Source organism: Erpetoichthys calabaricus, chromosome 17 (assembly GCF_900747795.2).
Source record: "Erpetoichthys calabaricus chromosome 17, fErpCal1.3, whole genome shotgun sequence".
Lineage (NCBI taxonomy): Eukaryota > Metazoa > Chordata > Cladistia > Polypteriformes > Polypteridae > Erpetoichthys > Erpetoichthys calabaricus.
Window position 1 is genome coordinate 81923148 of NC_041410.2, and position 19075 is coordinate 81942222.

Genomic DNA, 19075 nt, shown 5'->3' on the forward strand with positions numbered 1-19075 from the left:
AGGTTTGAGAGGATAGAAAAGGTGATTATTGTGTAAAGGAACGACAGATAAAAGCTTCTCTGCCTTGAACCGCTTCCTGCATTGGTTCCAAATTCTGAGAGATTGATGGACAATTGGATTAGTAGTGTTGGCAATAGTTTGTATTTACTGGAGCACAAAGCAGGCATATAAAGAAGTACAGCAAGATTTTATTTCTACTGTAGACCAGACTTGTGGATATTCATCAGTTTGTGTCAATTTCCAGGTCTTTACAGCTTGTATATTTGCTGCCGGGTAATAAAATGGAAAGTTGGGTAGTGCCATGCCACCTTCTGCTTTGCATTGTAGAGTCGCTCTTTGAATGCTTGGAATTTTTGAATTCCAAATAATTTATTACTCTTTAATTTAATATTGTTTTTTATCAGTATGCTGCTGCTGGAGTATGTGAATTTCCCCTTGGGATTAATTATCTATCTATCTATCTATCTATCTATCTATCTATCTATCTATCTATCTATCTATCTATCTATCTATCTATCTATCTATCTATCTATCTATCTATCTATCTATCTATCTATCTATCTATCTATCTATCTATCTATCTATCTATCTAGATTAAATAAAATTAGACCCGTATTCAAAGAACATATGGAAAAGGCTCAAGCAGCGCAGGCGCGATATTATAATCGAAACACCACCTTCTGAGAATTTCTCCTGGGGGATCATGTAATGGTGGATTATTTAGTTAAACAACCTAATCGTCGACCAAGCGAGCGCGTTTATCATATTAATTTCCTGAAACCGTGGAAGGATAGTGGTGGAGCCTCCCTCCGGTCAGCCACGCTCCCTTTTTGTAGAATACCAACCACTTAATTTCTGTTCTAATTTGTCGTGGAGACAATGTCAGGAGTTGGAATCAACTATCCTGTCCATTCCGTAAGTAGTAAGCGAGCAAACAACGTTGATTGAACATGACATTGTTACTGACCCGGGGGTAGTTGTCCGAGAACGCCCATATAGACTTCCTGAAGCAAAGAAAACTGAAGTTGAATTAGAAATTAGACAAATGCTGGAAATGGATGTTATTGAAGAAAGCTATAGTCCATGGTCTAGTCCAATCGTCTTAATTCCCAAACCTGACGGGTCCTGGAGGTTCTGTAATGACTTCCGGCGACTCAACCAGGTTTCTAAGTTTGATGCGTATCCTATGCCAAGAGTTGATGATCTTCTCGAGAGGCTGGGAAACGCATAGTTTCTAAAAACACTTGACATGATGAAAGGGTACTGGCAAATTCCCTTAACGTCCTCCACTAAAGAAAAAAATGCCTATAGTACACCTAGTGGACACTGGCAATACAAGGTCCTTCCTTTTGTTTTGCACAGGGCACCTGCAGCTTTTCAGCATCTGGTGGACACACTGTTACGTCCCCACAGTTCCTACAGTACCGCCTACCTCAATGATATTTTCATCTATTCCGGCACATGGGAGGATCATGTTAAGCACGTGTTGGCCGTTCTAACCACACTGGCTCAAGCGGGACTACGGATCAACCCAAAGAAATGTTTCTTTGGCTTGAACGAGGCCATATAGTTAGACTATCTAGTTGGTGGTGGTTTGGTACAACCACAGTGTTCTAAAATTGATGCCATTGTTAAATGGCCCCGTCCGATTACAAAGAGGCAGGTGCAAGCTTTCTTGGGAATGGCGAACTACTACCGTCGTTTTGAACCTCGGTTTTCTGAGAGTGCTACGTCTCTTACTAATTTAACAAAGAAAAGGGCTCCTATTAAAGTGGTTTGGGATGAGAGTACTGAAGCTGCATTTTGTGATTTGAAATCGGCCCTTACATAAGCACCTTTGTTGAAATCTCCTAACTTTTCTTATCCTTTTTGTTCTCCAGACTGATGCGTCGGACACAGGATTAGGTGCCATGTTGAGCCAATGCATCCATGGTGCTGAACACCCTGTATTATACCTCAGCCAGAAAATGTTGGATCGGGAGAATCGGTATGCGGTGGTGGAACGAGAGGCTTTGGCGATTAAGTGGGCTGTGACACAACTTCGTTACTACCTGTTGGGACGTGAGTTTACTCTTCTGATGGACCATGCCGCTTTACTGTGGATGGCTCTGAATCGGGAGTCCAGTCCTCGTGTCACCAGGTGGTTCTTGGAATTGCAACCTTACAGATTCAGAGTCACTTATCATCGGGGCTCTCATCAGGCCAACGCTGACGCCCTCTCCCGGACCTTCGACCTTTCGGTGCAGGCTGCCCGACCAAATGGGTCTGAGCTGAGGGGTGGGGGGTGGGTCATGTCACACACATGCGCTTCGGAGGCAGTCAACAAGTCCACAGGTGAGTGAATGGTTAACAGATGGGGGTTTGGATTGTGGTAATGATGCCTCTCTTTATAAATAATAAAAACATACCTTCAACAATCCGTAATTCAGAAAATGGCTACTCATCCACTTCCTCATCCATGACGTCACTTCCGGCTTCCGATGATGATGTCACTTCCGGTCCTCCCACTAATGACGTCACTTCCCATATGATCGCATTTCCTGTCAGAATCATTTCCTGTAGCCGTTTTGTTTTTTCTCTGTATAAAAGCCAGCATCACAACTAATAGTCTGTCGAATGTTTGATATATTCTATCGTCTTGACCAATTATATTGCATGCCAGCAATATACGGGCAATTCCCCAACTCTTGAAGATTTATTTGGTGGCTTATTTCATCACAGCCTTCTTTATTTTTTTTCCATGAGGATAGCAAATGTTTGTTGAAAAAGATCTTTACATTTGCATGTGTTGTTTACCCCTAGGTATTTAAACTGATCTGTTAACATCAATGGGAAGGTGTCCAGTCTAATATTGTGTCCACTGAAAAAAGCACAGATTAATATTGAGTCCAGATATCATTGAAATTCTGCTAGTGCATTGAGGACTGCTAGTACTGAGGTTTGTGGGTCAGATATAGATAGATAGATAGATAGATAGATAGATAGATAGATAGATAGATAGATAGATAGATAGATAGATAGATAGATAGATAGATAGATAGATAGATAGATAGATAGATAGATAGATAGATAGATACTTTATTAATCCCAATGGGAACTATATAAATATATACAGTACAATATCATCTACATATAGTGATATTTTCTGGTCAAGTCCTTCTCTGGCAATCCCCTTTCTCTCTGATTTATTATAGGATGATGCCACAGAAGTGACAGTATATTAACACACTGGTTCACTTCATGCACTGTCCCTCAGTGGACATAGCTGTTGACAAAGTCTTCTGAGGCACGGTTCATTTCTGAATTCAAGTAGACTCCAATATTAGGTTTGGGCTTCTGGTTTTGATTTCTTTTTGCTCCCACTTTTCAGGTTTTCAGTTATTTCTGATCTCACAGTTTTGCCTGACCGTGTCTCTTTCTTGATTAACCATCTCCTAGTTAACTGCTACCTCACAATAATTCTTGGACACATCTTGTGTTCCTACATATTATGGCACACTTCCACAATTACCCTTTGAAATGTGAAGTGTCATGAACATAATATGATATAACAATGGAGTGCAGAAGGCAGAGTTAGCTCCTGGATGGGATCACCAGTCCATTACAAGGTCCACTAAAACACTCCCACACTTAGATCCATACTGGGGCAATTTCGACTCACCAGTTAACCCATTTATGAATAAAATATTGTACATTTAGCACAAGCATGTTGATGGGGTTTGCATACATCCTAGTATAGAAAGCCTAGTCCTCTGCATACACAGTACCAGCATGCCTTATTGTGTAAAAACACACTTTAATTATAAATGACTTGCAGTACACATTTGCTAGCTATGGATTTGTTAAATAAATGAACATTTGCCTCTGCAAGGCATATTACCATCAGAAGGAAAATGTTAATAATATTTATTTTAAAATAATCCAGCCTAATCAAAACATTTGTTTCTGAAGGCAACAGGATTCAGACAAGAAATAAGTAACATACACAGTCAAGAGGGAGGCGTACTGTATGAAAGAAACTGATACTTACAAAAAATAGCCTTCTATGCAACTGCTGCAGAATTCTGGATCATCTGTTCAATTATAAAAGTAGAGATTTTTACCATAGGAATATTTGGACACAAATAATGCAATATATTAAGTATGAGTTCTCTTACAGCCAAGATATACTGTATTGCATATATATTAGCTGCACTACCCACCTAAAACGGGTTGAAATCTAAAGAATCAACGTAGACCTCAGCATTAATGTTTGCATTGGAATGTATTTTGTAATACATGTAGTAATGAAATACATTGCAATTGTCATTCCAACAGATGGTGCATCATGTCATGTTTCAACCAGGGTTTCTCCCCTGGCTGGAGTTTAAATGAATGTTTTATGGGACTTTTGTTCAATTTTGATTCTTTTACTCATGTTTATATGCATCTTTCTTTGTTTTTGATTTTGTGAAAATTTCCTTTATTATGTGTTTTGCAGGTATTTTCGCAAAAGGTGGGGCTACCTGCCAATCACTTCCAGGAACTGCCCTCTACCCTATACATCCGAAGAGTCTTTGACAGTTCCTGGTGGTTGATTGTGAATGCGCTTCAGAGTGGTGAGGTCTTGGGTTGTGCTTAGTGATTTACTGGATTCTAGGCCTATTCCTCTGTATTTTGACTATTCTTGGGACTTTGTATTTTGATTTTGGATTTGCTCTTAAGAGGCTCTGTATGCCTTTTGTGCTCTTCGGAATAAATATATTTATACAGTATATAAAGATTCTTGTTTGCCCTTTTTACTAGCTGGGTTTGATGGTTTCTCCCCTCTAGTGGGCATTTTTAGGATTTTGTGCTTGGGACTCTTAGTCATGACACATCACAGACATCTGTAGTAATGAAATACATTACTACAAATATTTGTGATGTACCATCTGTTGGAATGATAAATGTTTTGTATATGATTCTGGTATATATCACTTGTTATGGGATTAATAAAATCAGTGCTAATGTGTGTGATGTGCTAACTATTGGAATGATAAAAACAATGCATTTTATTGCTAAAAATGATTGTGATGCACCAACTGTTGGAATGACAGAGACATAGACAGACTGACTCACAGACACTTGTCCTTTTATTAAGATGGATAAATTTCTTATAAGGAAAATCTGTTTAGTTTAAAGTAATAGAATCTATCACAAACTGCAATAAAATCATTATCCCTTCATTTATTAATTTTCCAAATACACTTATTCCAATGCAAGGTTTTGGGAGGCTGGGACTTGAGCAGCTATATGATCCAGCATTGGATGGAGTGTCAGTCCATTCCAGATAGAGAACTACAGCTTATGATAAATAAATTAGTGTAAAATTGTAGATATCATAGACTATACGGGTTGGCTGGCATCCCAGGAGTGGTGGATGGTTCCTTACCTGGCTGGTACCCAGCTGGTACCCACCCACCCACACACACACACACACACACACACACATCCCCGGGGCCATGCTTTCCCCCAGTACACTGGGGGTATCCCTCTTGTACGGCTCACACAGGGCTGCATGGGAGTTCTACTGTAAGTGGGTAGCCCAGTTGGGCATCTTGGGTGCCAGTAGGGGGTGACAAGCTCTCCTGTCATGGGGAGGTTCCACCTTGTCTAGAAGTGCTTCCAGGGTGACATGTGTGTAGCTAATTTTGGAAAATTTTACATTCACAAACTTATTAAAATAAAATATTCATATATGATTAATTATAGTGCAAAAGCGATTAAAAAATGTACAAATGATAGCTAAAAATGTTATGTAAAAAATATTACATGATGGTAAAAAAACTGTTTCAATTTTTGAATGTAAAATATTTAAAAATCACTTGAAATAATCAAAACCTTTTTTTTTTTCAAATTGTCAAGGCACTATAATAAAGTAAGGTTAGATTGGCTACCTTTAGAACAAGTTTTGCATCCAATTTCACAGTCAATGCATTCTCCTGTTTCTGGATCTTCCACTTGTCCTGTAATCAATAAATGATTCAGTCATTCAGTAAAACAATCAAAGAAAGCTGACTGCATGGTGAGAGAAACGAGTCCTGAACTAAAGACATCATTAGTAAACGTTCAAACAGCCTAACTGCAGTAAAACCAGAACTGATCAATGAGCCGCAATCATCACAACCTGCACAACTGTTTTCTTAAACAAAACATGTGAAACTGTTCAAGTAAGTATTCACATTAGCTCTTAGGCTAGAATTTATAGTTGATATTTTGCACTTTTTAAGAGGTACTGGTGCAAATTGCTAAGTATCGATTTAAACTGTGAATCAGTATTGATTTGAACATTGCAGTCAGTCACTCAGTCATTGTCCAACCTGTTATATCCTAACCCAGGGTCACGGGGGTCTGCTGGAGCCAATCCCAGCCAGCACAGGGCGCAAGGCAGGAACAAACCCCGGGCAGGGCGCCAGCCCACTGCAGTGAACATTGCATATTTTACTTAATCATGTTAGAACCCCAATAAAAAGAACGCACTGCTAGAAGTGTCAGCTATTATTTTTGGAATGAGAAATTATTTATTAGCCTGGGCATTGATAAATTTCAGCATGGGCATCAGCCCCAAAAATGAACTCAATTTTGGAATGTAAACATAACCATGGTCATAAGATTATTTATAATTTCTGTAATCATAATTAACACTACATGCACAGAAAGAGAGTATATATATATATATATATATATATATATATATATATATATATATATATATATATATATATATATATATATATACACAGTGCATCTGGAAAGTATTCAGAGCGCATCACTTTTTCCACATTTTGTTATGTTACAGCCTTATTCCAAAATGGATTAAATTCATTTGTTTCCTCAGAATTCTACACACAACACCCCATAATGACAACATGAAAAACGTTTACTTGAGATTTTTGCAAATTTATTAAAAATAAAAGCATTGAGAAAGCACATGTACATAAGTATTCACAGCCTTTGCCATGAAGCTCAAAATTGAGCTCAGGTGCATCCTGTTTCCCCTGATCATCCTTGAGATGTTTCTGCAGCTTCATTGGAGTCCACCTGTGGTAAATTCAGTTGACTGGACATGATTTGGAAAGGCACACACCTGTCTATAGAAGGTCCCACAGTTGACAGTTCATGTCAGAGCACAAACCAAGCATGAAGTCAAAGGAATTGTCTGTAGACCTCCGAGACAGGATTGTCTCGAGCCACAAATCTGGGGAAGGTTACAGAAAAATTTCTGCTGCTTTGAAGGTCCCAATGAGCACAGTGGCCTCCATCATCCATAAGTGGAAGAAGTTTGAAACCACCAGGACTCTTTCTAGAGCTGGCCGGCCATCTAAACTGAGCGATCAGGAGAGAAGGGCCTTAGTCAGGGAGGTGACCAAGAACCCGATGGTCACTCTGTCAGAGCTCCAGAGGTCCTCTGTGTTGAGAGGAGAACCTTCCAGAAGGACAACCATCTCTGCAGCAATCCACCAATCAGGCCTGTATGGTAGAGTGGCCAGACGGAAGCCACTCCTTAGTAAAAGGCACATGGCAGCCCACCTAGAGTTTGCCAAAAGGCACCTGAAGGACTCTCAGACCATGAGAAAGAAAATTCTCTGGCCTGATGAGACAAAGATTAAACTCTTTGGTGTGAATGCCAGGCGTCACATTTGGAGGAAGCCAGGCACCGCTAATCACCAGGCCAATAAGTGAAGCATGGTGGTGGCAACATCATGATGTGGGGATGTTTTTCACCGGCAGGGACTGGGAGACTAGTCAGGATAAAGGGAAGGATGACTGCAGCAATGTACAGAGACATCCTGGATGAAAACCTGCTCCAGAGCGCTCTTGACCTCAGACTGGGGCGACGGTTCATCTTTCAGCAGGACAACGACCCTAAGCACACAGCCAAGATATCAAAGGAGTGGCTTCAGGACAACTCTGTGAATGTCCTTGAGTGGCCCAGCCAGAGCCCAGACTTGAATCTGATTGAACATCTCTGGAGAGATCTTAAAATGGCTGTGCACCGACGCTTCCCATCCAACCTGATGGAGCTTGAGAGGTGCTGCAAAGAGGAATGGGCGAAACTGGCCAAGGATAGGTGTGCCAAGCTTAGGGCATCATATTCAAAAAGACATGAGGCTGTAATTGCTGCCAAAGGTGCATCGACAAAGTATTCAGCAAAGGCTGTGAATACTTATGTACATGGGATTTCTCAGTTTTTTTATTTTTAATAAATTTGCAAAAACCTCAAGTAAACTTTTTTCACGTCGTCATTATGGGGTGTTGTGTGTAGAATTCTGAGGAAAAAAATGAATTTAATCCATTTTGGAGTAAGGCTGTAACATAACAAAATGTGGAAAAAGTGATGCGCTGTGAATACTTTCCGGATGCACTGTACATATATATATATATATATATATATATATATATATATATATATATATATATATATACTGTATATATATAGTATTTTATCAAAATCAAAAAACATTCCATACATGCAAGTCAAGTTTAACAAAACTGGATGAAACAAATTGACCCCCACCCATGAGAAAGAGAGCTAGGTCAGCAGAGTTGCACTTTAATAACAGTAAAAATATGTAAATAAATAAAAATAGATAGAACAGAAAAAGAGGGGAGAGAATCCACTTCCTCAATTTAAATGCTTATTATGTAATGTTATTTATCAGATCCTGCCAGGTTTTTAAAAAGTTTTGTACAGATCCTTTAAGTGAGAATTAGATTTTTTCCAATTTTACATAACACATAACATCAGTTACCCACTGACTTGAAAGAAGTGGGTTAGGATTCTTCCACTTGAGCAGTTGAAAACACTTCTTAAGCAGCACAGCACTCAGACTTGAAGGGACTCATCCTCATCATCCTCTGTAACCTTTGTAAGGGATGGCTGGGATGCACATGAGATGGAAGGACTGGGGGAGAGAAAGAGCACAGGGCATTATCTACCCAGAGGGCAAGATGGCAGCCCCACTGGGTTGCAGCAGTGCCTCGGATTCCCACAGGGAAGCATGGCACATGGAAATCTTTGACTCAGCCCTAATAACTCCGAGGGAGCCACCAGGGGGTGCTGCAGGGACTAGGGAGCCCTGCTTCATGGGGTTTAGATCTCAGTGCTTCCGGGCCACATGTACGGAGGACTGGAAGATAAATGACAGGGAAAGACAAAGAGTTACTGTGTGCTATCCAGAGCTTCTTGTACTTGTGGCTGTGGTGGTGGGAAACGCTTGCTGACAACAGTTTTATCACAGTAAAAGACTCTTTGTGCTTTTAATTTGTGTCCATGCTCTGATGTGTTGAGGTGTTATGGGAGCTGGTGTCTGAATCTTACATACAATAAATATCCTAGCGGCATCCCTGGCACCCAATAAGGCTGAGAAACCGAACTCCAAGTCCCAGGCTGCCCTGCAGGAATCTGGGGCACCGGTACACTCCAGGAGAGCTGCCATCTAGCATTTTGGGGGAGGCAGTGTCCAAAAGTAGCTGCCTTCCCCCATCCTTTCATTCTCGGGGCATCTCGGCCAGGTTGAGCTGCCGGCTGTCCTTTACACAAGCTAGTAAATCTCTTTAGGTTAGGCTGCTGTCCACAAGCAGATGAAGGTTCACCTATAAACCAAATACACTGAAGGTCTCATTTTGCTTGAGGTAGCTGTCCGTGTGCGGCTAAGCTGTAGACATGGGGTGCTATAAAGTAGACATACTGAAGTCTCATTATTATGTCATCTCTGTTGTTTTCCTGTGTGTTTGAACAAGTCTGTGTCTTTATGGGTACTATATTTAGTCATTTGTAAAATCTATACTTGCGCTTTACCTGAGGACTTGTCACGTTCTCTGTGCCTACAGTCAGTGAACAGCGCTGTACAAAAATGTACTGAACTAATTGAATTGAGTTTTGCTTGAGGCTGCTGTCCACATGTGGGTAAGCCATGCACGTGGGTTGCTATGAAGCAGTTTCACAGATGTCTCCATTTTCTCAAGGTAGCTGTCCTCATGCAGATAAGGCTATACATTTTGGCCACTACAAAGCAGATATATGTAGCATTCATACACACATCGTAGTTAACTATAACTGCCTAGTGCAGAACCAAAAGAACGAGCAGAAGAACTTTCACAATAACATCTTCTTCTTTCTCTTCATCTTTTCCCACTTCTATGTGGGGTTGATGCTCTTGATTAACCTTCCCCAAATAGCTCGGCCCCTTTACCTCCTCCCTACTCAGACCCTTTTCCTTCTGATCTTCTTTTACTTTCTCCATCCACCTCCACTTTGACCTCCCTCATCTTCTTTTCCACTGTGCTTGTGTTCCTTTCACTCTTTTGCCCACATATTCTTTATCTCTCCTCATCACAGGTCCATACCACTTCACTCTTCTTTCCTGTACTTTCTTAGATTTCTCTCCCACTTTTGTTGCTCCTCTGATTGTCTTATTGCTTATTCTGTCCTTTTTTTGGTAACTCCACACATCCATCTCAACATTTATCATTTTATGCCAACCTCTTCTCCTGCACTCTCTTTACTGCCCGTGTTTCAGTTCCATACATCATTGCTGGTCTTACCACTGTCTTAAAAAACCTTTGCCTTAATTTTTTGACCACCTAATACTCCTCAGACCTTCTGCCAACAGTTCCATCCACACTGCACTCTATGGATTATCTCTGCACCTAATTCTCCTTCTTGGGTTACCACTGATCCTAGATATTTAAATGTATCCACTCTTTCCAGTGTCTCTCTCTGTAGGCTAACTTCTGAATCCTGATATATATTTTACATATAACTTCCACAATAACATATTTTAATTGATTACAAATAACATTTATATTCAGACCCTATTGGTAAGTAATATTACAATCTACTTCAGTTTTTCAGGAGAAGGTTTCCAGTTTATTTTATATTACATAACACAGTATGACATTCTTGATCCTGCTCATCATATGGCCCACTCACACACACATCTACACCCACAATTTGACACAGCCAAATTAGAATCACCAATCAATATGACAAGGACGTCTTTGGTAATGTACAAGGAGTAAATAAACAACTAAAACACACTATTAAGATCAGCTTTAAAACACTTGAAATTTGGCTCATGTGAATATCATTCTATTAATCATCGTTGAGATGTTTCTACACCTTGTTTGGAATCCATCTGTCAGGTCAGGTCAGGTTGGGGAGCATGCACTGGTACAGAGTGTTGACGCACCCACCACATGACGAAACAGTTCGGGATCCTGGTTGGCAACACACCAACCAGACAAGCGGTCCAGTCCTACCCTCTGGAAATGACCCTCTATCTGCCACAGCCAGGTGTTATGTGGGTGTCCCTTTGGCCTGATCCATCCACTCAGGTCCCCAACAATGATGATCCTGCGAGTTGGATCACCCTTGGGGAATCGCTCCACATGGCTGTAGTGCCATAACTGACACTACCTCACAATGGAGGTAATATGCCTCATTCGGGATTCCATGAGCAACACAAAGTCAAACCAGCGGTAACTAAGGATTCTCTGAAGAGACACAGTACCAGAGGAGTCCAGTCTTCATCTCAGGTCACTGGATAGTGTCCATGTCTCGCAACCATAAGGCAAAACAGGAAGCACCAGGACTCTAAAGACATGGACCTTTGTCCTTTTACGTAGATATTGGGAGAACCACACACCCCTTTCCAGCAACCTCATGACACCCCATGCTCTTCCAATCCATCTACTGACTTCATAGGAAGAGTCACCAGAGACATGAATGTCACTGCCAAGGTAAGTAAACCTCTCAACGAGGTTGACACTCTCTCCACAGACAGACACACTGTTGATGGCCGTGCCAAGAGTTTATTAAAGCCCATGTCTCTTGGTTTAAACTGCATCTGGCCCTGCAAGTGGTCCTCCAACTTCCGGGGAAATCAAGGGGGTTGGTGGCAAGATTGGCATTCCAGCCACTGTAAAAAAAAATTCACGCAGCTCTGAGACAACAGACAGGACTCCTTTCTGCTCTCTGCGGCAGTAGCTCTGCTGCTGCTTGCATTATGAAGGGGATGGGGGAAAAGTCCTGGGGAGCTCCAAACCTGGAAGAGTCAAAACCGTCATAGAGCCAATGGGCTCAGGCCTATTGGGGATCAAAACTGGTGTGGTACTGAGGTGCCTCTCACTACATGGCAGCACTCGGGTCCTAATTTGAGGCGGCCCATCTGGGTAGGTGCATGGAATGTCTTGTTTCTCCGGCATGAATCCACTTTTGGTAAATTCTAATGATTAGATCTGATTAGGAATGGCACACACCTGTCTATAGAAGGTACACAATACGTATTGGAACAAAAAACAAACCCTGAGGACAAAGGAACAGCCTGAAGAGCTTACTGTAAGGCACAGATCTGGGAAAGGCTACACAAACCTTTCTGCAGCATTGACGATTCTCAGGAGCACAGTGGCCTCAATGAGTTATATAATGAGGAAGTTTGGAACAACCGTGACTTTTCCTAAAGTTGACTGCCTGCCCATACTGAGCAATCAGGGGACAAGGGTCTTGGTAAGTGATGTGAACAAGAACCTGATGGTAACTCTGGCTTATCTTCACAGAACCCGTGTGGTGATAGGAGAAACTTAGAGCTTAGTAGCAACACATCATATGAAAGCCAACTTGGGATTTTTAAAAAGGCACCTAAAGGACTTTCAGACTACAAGAAATAGATTCCCTGGCTGATGATATTAAGATTGAACTGTTTAGTCTCAATGTTAAGTGTCACGTCTGGTGGAAACCAGGCACCACTTATCACCTGCACAATACCATTTCAACTGTGAAAAATGGTGGTGGTAACAACATGTTATGGGTTTGTTTTTCAGTGGCGGGGACTGGAAAACTACACAGGGTTGAGGGAAAGCTGAACAGAGTAAAGAACAGAGATGTCTTAATGAAAACCTGCTCCAGAGGGCTCCGGACCTCAGACTGGACCAAAGGATTTACCTGCCATCAGAGCAATGACCATAAGCACAAAGGAAATACAACACAGGAGTGGCTAAGGGACAACTCTGTGGATGTTCTTGAGTGGCCCAACCAGAGCCCAGACTTGAACCTAATAGAACATCCATCCATCCATTTTCCAACCCGCTGAATCCGAACACAGGGTCACGGGGGTCTGCTGGAGCCAATCCCAGCCAACACAGGGCACAAGGCAGGAACCAATCCTGGGCAGGGTGCCAACCCACCACAGGACACACACACAAACACACCCACACACCAAGCACACACTAGGGCCAATTTAGAATCTCCAATCCACCTAACCTGCATGTCTTTGGACTGTGGGAGGAAACCGGAGCGCCCGGAGGAAACCCACGCAGACACGGGGAGAACATGCAAACTCCACGCAGGGAGGACCCGGGAATCGAACCCAGGTCCCCAGGTGTCCCAACTGCGAGGCAGCAGCGCTACCCACTGCGCCACCGTGCCGCCCCTAATAGAACATCTCTGGAGAAAAATTAAAAAAGCTGTCCATCCAACCAAGAGAGTATTTGCAGAGAAGAATAGCAGAAAATCCCTAAATCCAGGTGTCTGAAGCTTGTCATGTCATACCCAAAAAGACTCCAGGCAGTTATTTTGCACCCTACACCTTAAAAAAAATAATGTTAGATATATGGTAAAGTACTGGCGGCTGGGTTGCCAGAATTTTACCATAAAAAAAAAGTGACAATATTTTTGGGTCTACGGTATAACTTTGTAGTAAATAACTGTTTTTTCTTTACAACACATATTTAACCATAACCAGAAATCCATGCACTGTAATAAATATGCCAATCAATAATCCCTTAGAAAATATTGTCAGGATCAAACACCAGTAAAGCAACAACAACCAACAGCAAGCATATATCATTTAATTATATACCAGGGATGATGACCAGGGACCTTGCCCCACCGGGAAGCCTGGAACAGGGAAGGACCAGGAGAGGGGTAATATATCTCCCTGGACGAAAGAGGGTAGCCTCCCTGGATTCCATCAGGGCCACAGATATGGAGCTGGGAAGCTCAGCCCTGTGGGGGTCCATGGCTGCCACCAGCAGGCGCCTGGATGGTTCCTGAGCCAAAGACAACAGCACTTCTGCCACACCAGGAAGTGCTGCCGGAACAGGAACAATGTATGTCCGGACTGCTTCTGGGTGCAAGGGCAGCACATCACGGAGCATCTGGAGCACATCCGGGGTGGGATAAAAGGGGCCGCCTCACTCCATTCGGGGAGCCGGAGTCAGGTGGCAGTAGACGGAGCTTGCAAGAGAGGAGTGGAGGCAGCTGAAGGTAGGAAGGAAGGAAGAAGAAAGGACAGAGCTGTATTGTGGTGATTTGGGTACTGTGTGTGTTGTTGAAAAATAAACGGTGCGTGTTTTGGACACTTGGACTCCGTGTCTGTCTGTGTCGAGGCTGATCTTTCACAATACATTGAAAACAATTCAATGTTTAAGGAAGTTATGGCACATTGTCTGGTGGAGAAGTAAAGTTTGCATTTGTGGTGTACAGTATGGTATCCTACAGGTGTGCCAGTTTATCGAATACAGCCCACCATAAATCAGCTTCCATAACCTCAAAAAACCTTCAGCATGCAGGGAAAAATAAGTCTGCTAACTTTGTTGAAGTTTTTATTCCCTATTGTTCAAAGGTATGTGGTTCACCAGGAACAATATGGTAAATAGGGGGTGTGTCCTTATGCAATATCGTAACTTGGTGTTACTGAAACAGCACTTCACCATTTTAATTTTACCTTCGCTATTAAACAGTTTTACACTGTAAAATTAATAGATATTTTTTTCAGTGGTAATGTATCGGTAAATGTAGCAAATTTTGAAGGTAGAAAAATATCGATTTTACAGAACTTGGCTGTAAAAAATAATGAAATGTATTGTTTAAGATATACAGGTAATTTTCAGTAGAACATAAGGTAAGTTTCCTTTTTTTCAGAAAAGGTATTTTACTTTCACCATTTACAGTATTTTTACCATTAAATTTACTGACATTCTTTACAGTGTAGGACAAGCTTATTAGTTCGCCAACAGACTGTTTGGTAGTTAACATGTGCGGCTGGATTTTCCCCCACTTTATGATCTGCAACCTAGGAAAATGCATAATTCATCTTAATGGTGGCGCCGACCCTGACTTCAGACTGGAATCACTTCTCTGGAGATCAGCCAGAGTGACCATCTGGTTTCATGGTCACCTATCTTACCAAGGCCTATCTCCCCCAATTGCTTAGTTTGATCAGGCAGCCAGCACTAGCCAGAGTCTTGGTTGTTCCAGACTTCTTTCATTTAAGAGTTATGAGGGCCACTGTGCTCTTGGGAATCTTCAACGTCCAATGATGTTGCAGAAAGTTTTTGTAGCCTGGTCCAGATCTTTGGCCCAATACAATCCTGTCTCTAAGCTCTGCAGACAATTCCATTGACCTTTGCTCCTCATACAGACGGGTGTGTGTCCTTCCTTATCATGTCCAATTAATTGAACTGACCACAGGTTTGTTTTGTTTTTGTTTGTTTTTCTTTATTTCGCCTTATACAATTTCTTGTATTAGGAATTTGTTATTGTTTGTGCGTATGCACCGAAGAGCAGTTCAAAGTACCCACCCTTTTTGAAGTCCCTAAAGGGTGTGCTAGAGGGCATACCTTCTGGGGACTCCCTCGTACTGCTGGGGGACTTCAATGCTCACGTGGGCAATGACAATGAGACCTGGAAGGGTGTGATTGGGAGGAATGGCCCCCCCAATCTGAACCCGAGTGGTGTTTTGTTATTGGACTTCTGTGCTCGTCACGGATTGTCCATAATGAACACCATGTTCAAGCATAAGGGTGTTCATATGTGCACTTGGCACCAGGACACCCTAGGCCTCAGTTCGATGATCGACTTTGTGGTCGTGTCGTCGGACTTGCGGCCACATGTCTTGGACATTCTGGCGAAGAGAGGGCTGGAGCTGTCAAATGATCACCACCTGGTGGTGAGTTGGCTTCGATGGTGGGAGAGGATGCTGGTCAGGCGTGGTAGGCCCAAACGTGTTGTGAGGGTCTGCTGGGAACGTCTGGTAGAGCCCCCTGTCGGAAGTAGTTTCAACTCCCACCTCCGGCAGAACTTCGACCACGTCCCGAGGGAGTTGGGGGACATTGAGTCCAAATGGGCCATATTCCGTGCCTCTATTGTTGAGGCGGCTGACCGGAGCTGTGGCCGTAAGGTGGTCGGTGCCTGTTGTGGCGGCAATCCCTGAACCCATTGGTGGACACCAGCGGTGAGGGATGCTGTCAAGCTGAAGAAGGAGTCCTACCGGTCCCATTTGTCCTGTGGGACTCTGGAGGCAGCTAATAGGTACCAGCAGGCCAAACGGAATGCGGCTTCGGTGGTTGCTGAGGCAAAAACTCGGGCATGGGAGGAGTTTGGGGAGGCCATGGAGAACGACTTTCAGACGGCTTCGAGGAGATTCTGGTCCACCGTCCGGCATCTCAGGAGGGGGAAGCAGTGCAGTGTCAACACTGTATATGGTGGGGATGGTGCGCTGCTGACCTCGACTCGGGATGTTGTGGGTCGGTGGGGGGAGTACTTCGAAGACCTCCTCAATCCCACTAACATGCCTTCCAATGAGGAAGCAGAGCCTGGGGACTCGGAGGTGGGCTCCCCCATCTCTGGGACTGAGGTCACCGAGGTGGTCAAAAAACTCCTTGATGGCAGGGCCCCGGGGGTGGATGAGATACACCCGGAGTTCCTCAAGGCTCTGGATGTTGTAGGGCTGTCTTGGTTGACACGTCTCTGCAACATCGCATGGACATCAGGGACAGTGCCTCTGGATTGGCAGACCAGGGTGGTGGTCCTCCTCTTTAAGAAGGGGGACCAGAGGGTGTGTTCCAACTACAGAGGGATCACACTACTCAGCCTCCCTGGAAAAGTCTATTCGGGGGTCCTGGAGAGGAGGATCCGTCGGATAGTCGAACCTCGGATTCAGGACAAACAGTGTGGTTTTCGTCCTGGTCGCGGAACAGTGGACCAGCTCTACACCCTTAGCAGAGTTCTGGAGGGTGCATGGGAGTTCGCCAAACCAGTCTACATGTGTTTTTTAGACTTGGAAAAGGCATTTGACCGTGTCCCTCGGTGAATCCTGTGGGGGGTACTCCGGGAGTATGCGGTACCAGACCCCCTGATAAGGGCTGTTCGGTCCCTGCACAACCGGTGTCAGAACTTGGTCCGCATTGCCGGCAGTAAGTCGAACCCGTTTTCAGTGATAGTTGGACTCCACCAGGGCTGCCCTTTGTCACCGATTCTGTTCATAACTTTTATGGACAGAATTTCTAGGCGCAGCCAGGGTGTTGAGGGGGTCCGGTTTGGTGGACTCAGGATTGGGTCACTGCTTTTTGCAGATGATGTTGTCCTGTTTGCTTCATCAGGCAGTGATCTTCAGCTCTCTCTGGATCGGTTCGCAGCTGAGTGTGAAGCGGCTGGGATGGGAATCAGCACCTCCAAATCTGAGACCATGGTCCTCAGCCAGAAAAGGGTGGAGTGCCCTCTCAGGGTTGGGAGTGAGATCCTGCCTCAAGTGGAGGAGTTCAAGTATCTTGGGGTCTTGTTCATGAGTGAGGGAAGAATGGAGCGTGAGATCGACAGGCGGATCGGTGCGGTGTCCGCAGTGATGCGGGCTCTGCATCGGTCTGTCATGGTGAAAAAGGAGCTGAGCCGTAAGGCAAAGCTCTCAATTTACCAGTCGATCTATGTTCCTACCCTCACCTATGGTCATGAGCTATGAGTAGTGACCGAAAAAACGAGATCGCGAATACAAGCGGCTGAAATGAGTTTCCTCCGCAGAGTGTCTGGGCTCTCCCTTAAAGATAGGGTGAGAAGCTCAGTCATCCGGGAGGGGCTCAGAGTAGAGCCGCTGCTCCTCCGCATTGAGAGGAGTCAGATGAGGTGGCTCGGGCATCTGATTAGGATGCCTCCTGGACGCCTCCCTGGTGAGGTGTTCCGGGCACGTCCAACCGGGAGGAGGCCCAGGGAAAGACCAAGGACACGTTGGAGGGACTATGTCTCTCGGCTGGCCTGGGAATGCCTTGGGATTCTCCCGGAAGAGCTACAAGAAGTGGCCGGAGAGAGGGAAGTCTGGACATCTCTGCTCAAGTTGCTGCCCCCGCGACCCGACCTCGGATAAGCGGAAGAAAATGGATGGATGGATGGAATTTGTTAGTTTTCGCATACAGCAAATTACAGGTTAAGGGTTTTGCTCAAGGGCCCAGCAGACTAGGATCTCTTTTGGCAGTGATGGGGATTTGAACCGGCAACTTTCTGGATACCAGCACAGATCCTTAGCCTCAGAGCCACCTCTCCACCCCATAGGTTGACTCCAAACAAGGTGTAGAAATATTTCAATGATGATCAATAGAATGGGATGCATTTGTGCCAGTTTTTAGGTATCAAAGCAAATGGTCTCGATACTTGTGTCTATGTGAGTGTTACGACCTACTATCGATCTTTTTATTAAACTCTAATCTAATTTGGTGCTGATGACTTAATTGAGTCCTGCCCTAATTACCCACCTATTGAGTTGCCCATTGTTAAGAAATCACCTGGGTTGTAGGTGGGGTGCAGATTATAAAAGAAGTTTCTTTGGATTTTAGGTTAGAGAGAGTGTGAGAGGAGAAGGACAGAGCAAAGTATGGAGGGTTAGGGTTAGGGTTAGGGTTAGGGTTAGGGTTAGGGTTGGATGGCCTGGCTTTGGGTTTTTGTTTCTTGTTGTTTATTAAAGAAATGTAATTGTTGTACGCTAGCCATCTATGTGATAAATGTGGATAGTATGTATCTAGCTGTGTAAACTTTGTGTAGCTAGATAACTAAGTTAGTGTTGTCCTCCTGCCTTGTTCCTGTTTTGTGTAACTGTATTTTGTGAGTTTGTTTTCTTTTTGACAATAAATGGAGTCTGTTTTTATTTAGCTGGTTTAGTTTTTTCTGTGTTTTGTCTCTCTCTCTCACTTCTGTGCGGCCTATTTATATACCCCTAGGCCTTTTGGTGGGCCGTAACTGACATTTCACTTATTTATTTTTAATACACTTGCAAAAATTTCTAAA

At 43.5% G+C, this 19075-nt stretch overlaps 1 protein-coding gene across 1 annotated transcript in view; it reads right to left on the reverse strand.

Annotated features, from left to right (window-relative positions):
* Positions 1–19075, reverse strand: part of LOC114667866 (proprotein convertase subtilisin/kexin type 5) — a 102545-nt gene that overhangs the window by 71334 nt on the left and 12136 nt on the right. Inside the window, exons 3-4 of the mRNA XM_051920285.1 lie at positions 5919–5987; positions 4031–4073 (exon numbers count right to left, since the gene is read on the reverse strand). Coding sequence (XP_051776245.1) covers positions 4031–4073; positions 5919–5987 — 112 coding nt within the window. The remainder of the gene's footprint in view (positions 1–4030; positions 4074–5918; positions 5988–19075) is intronic.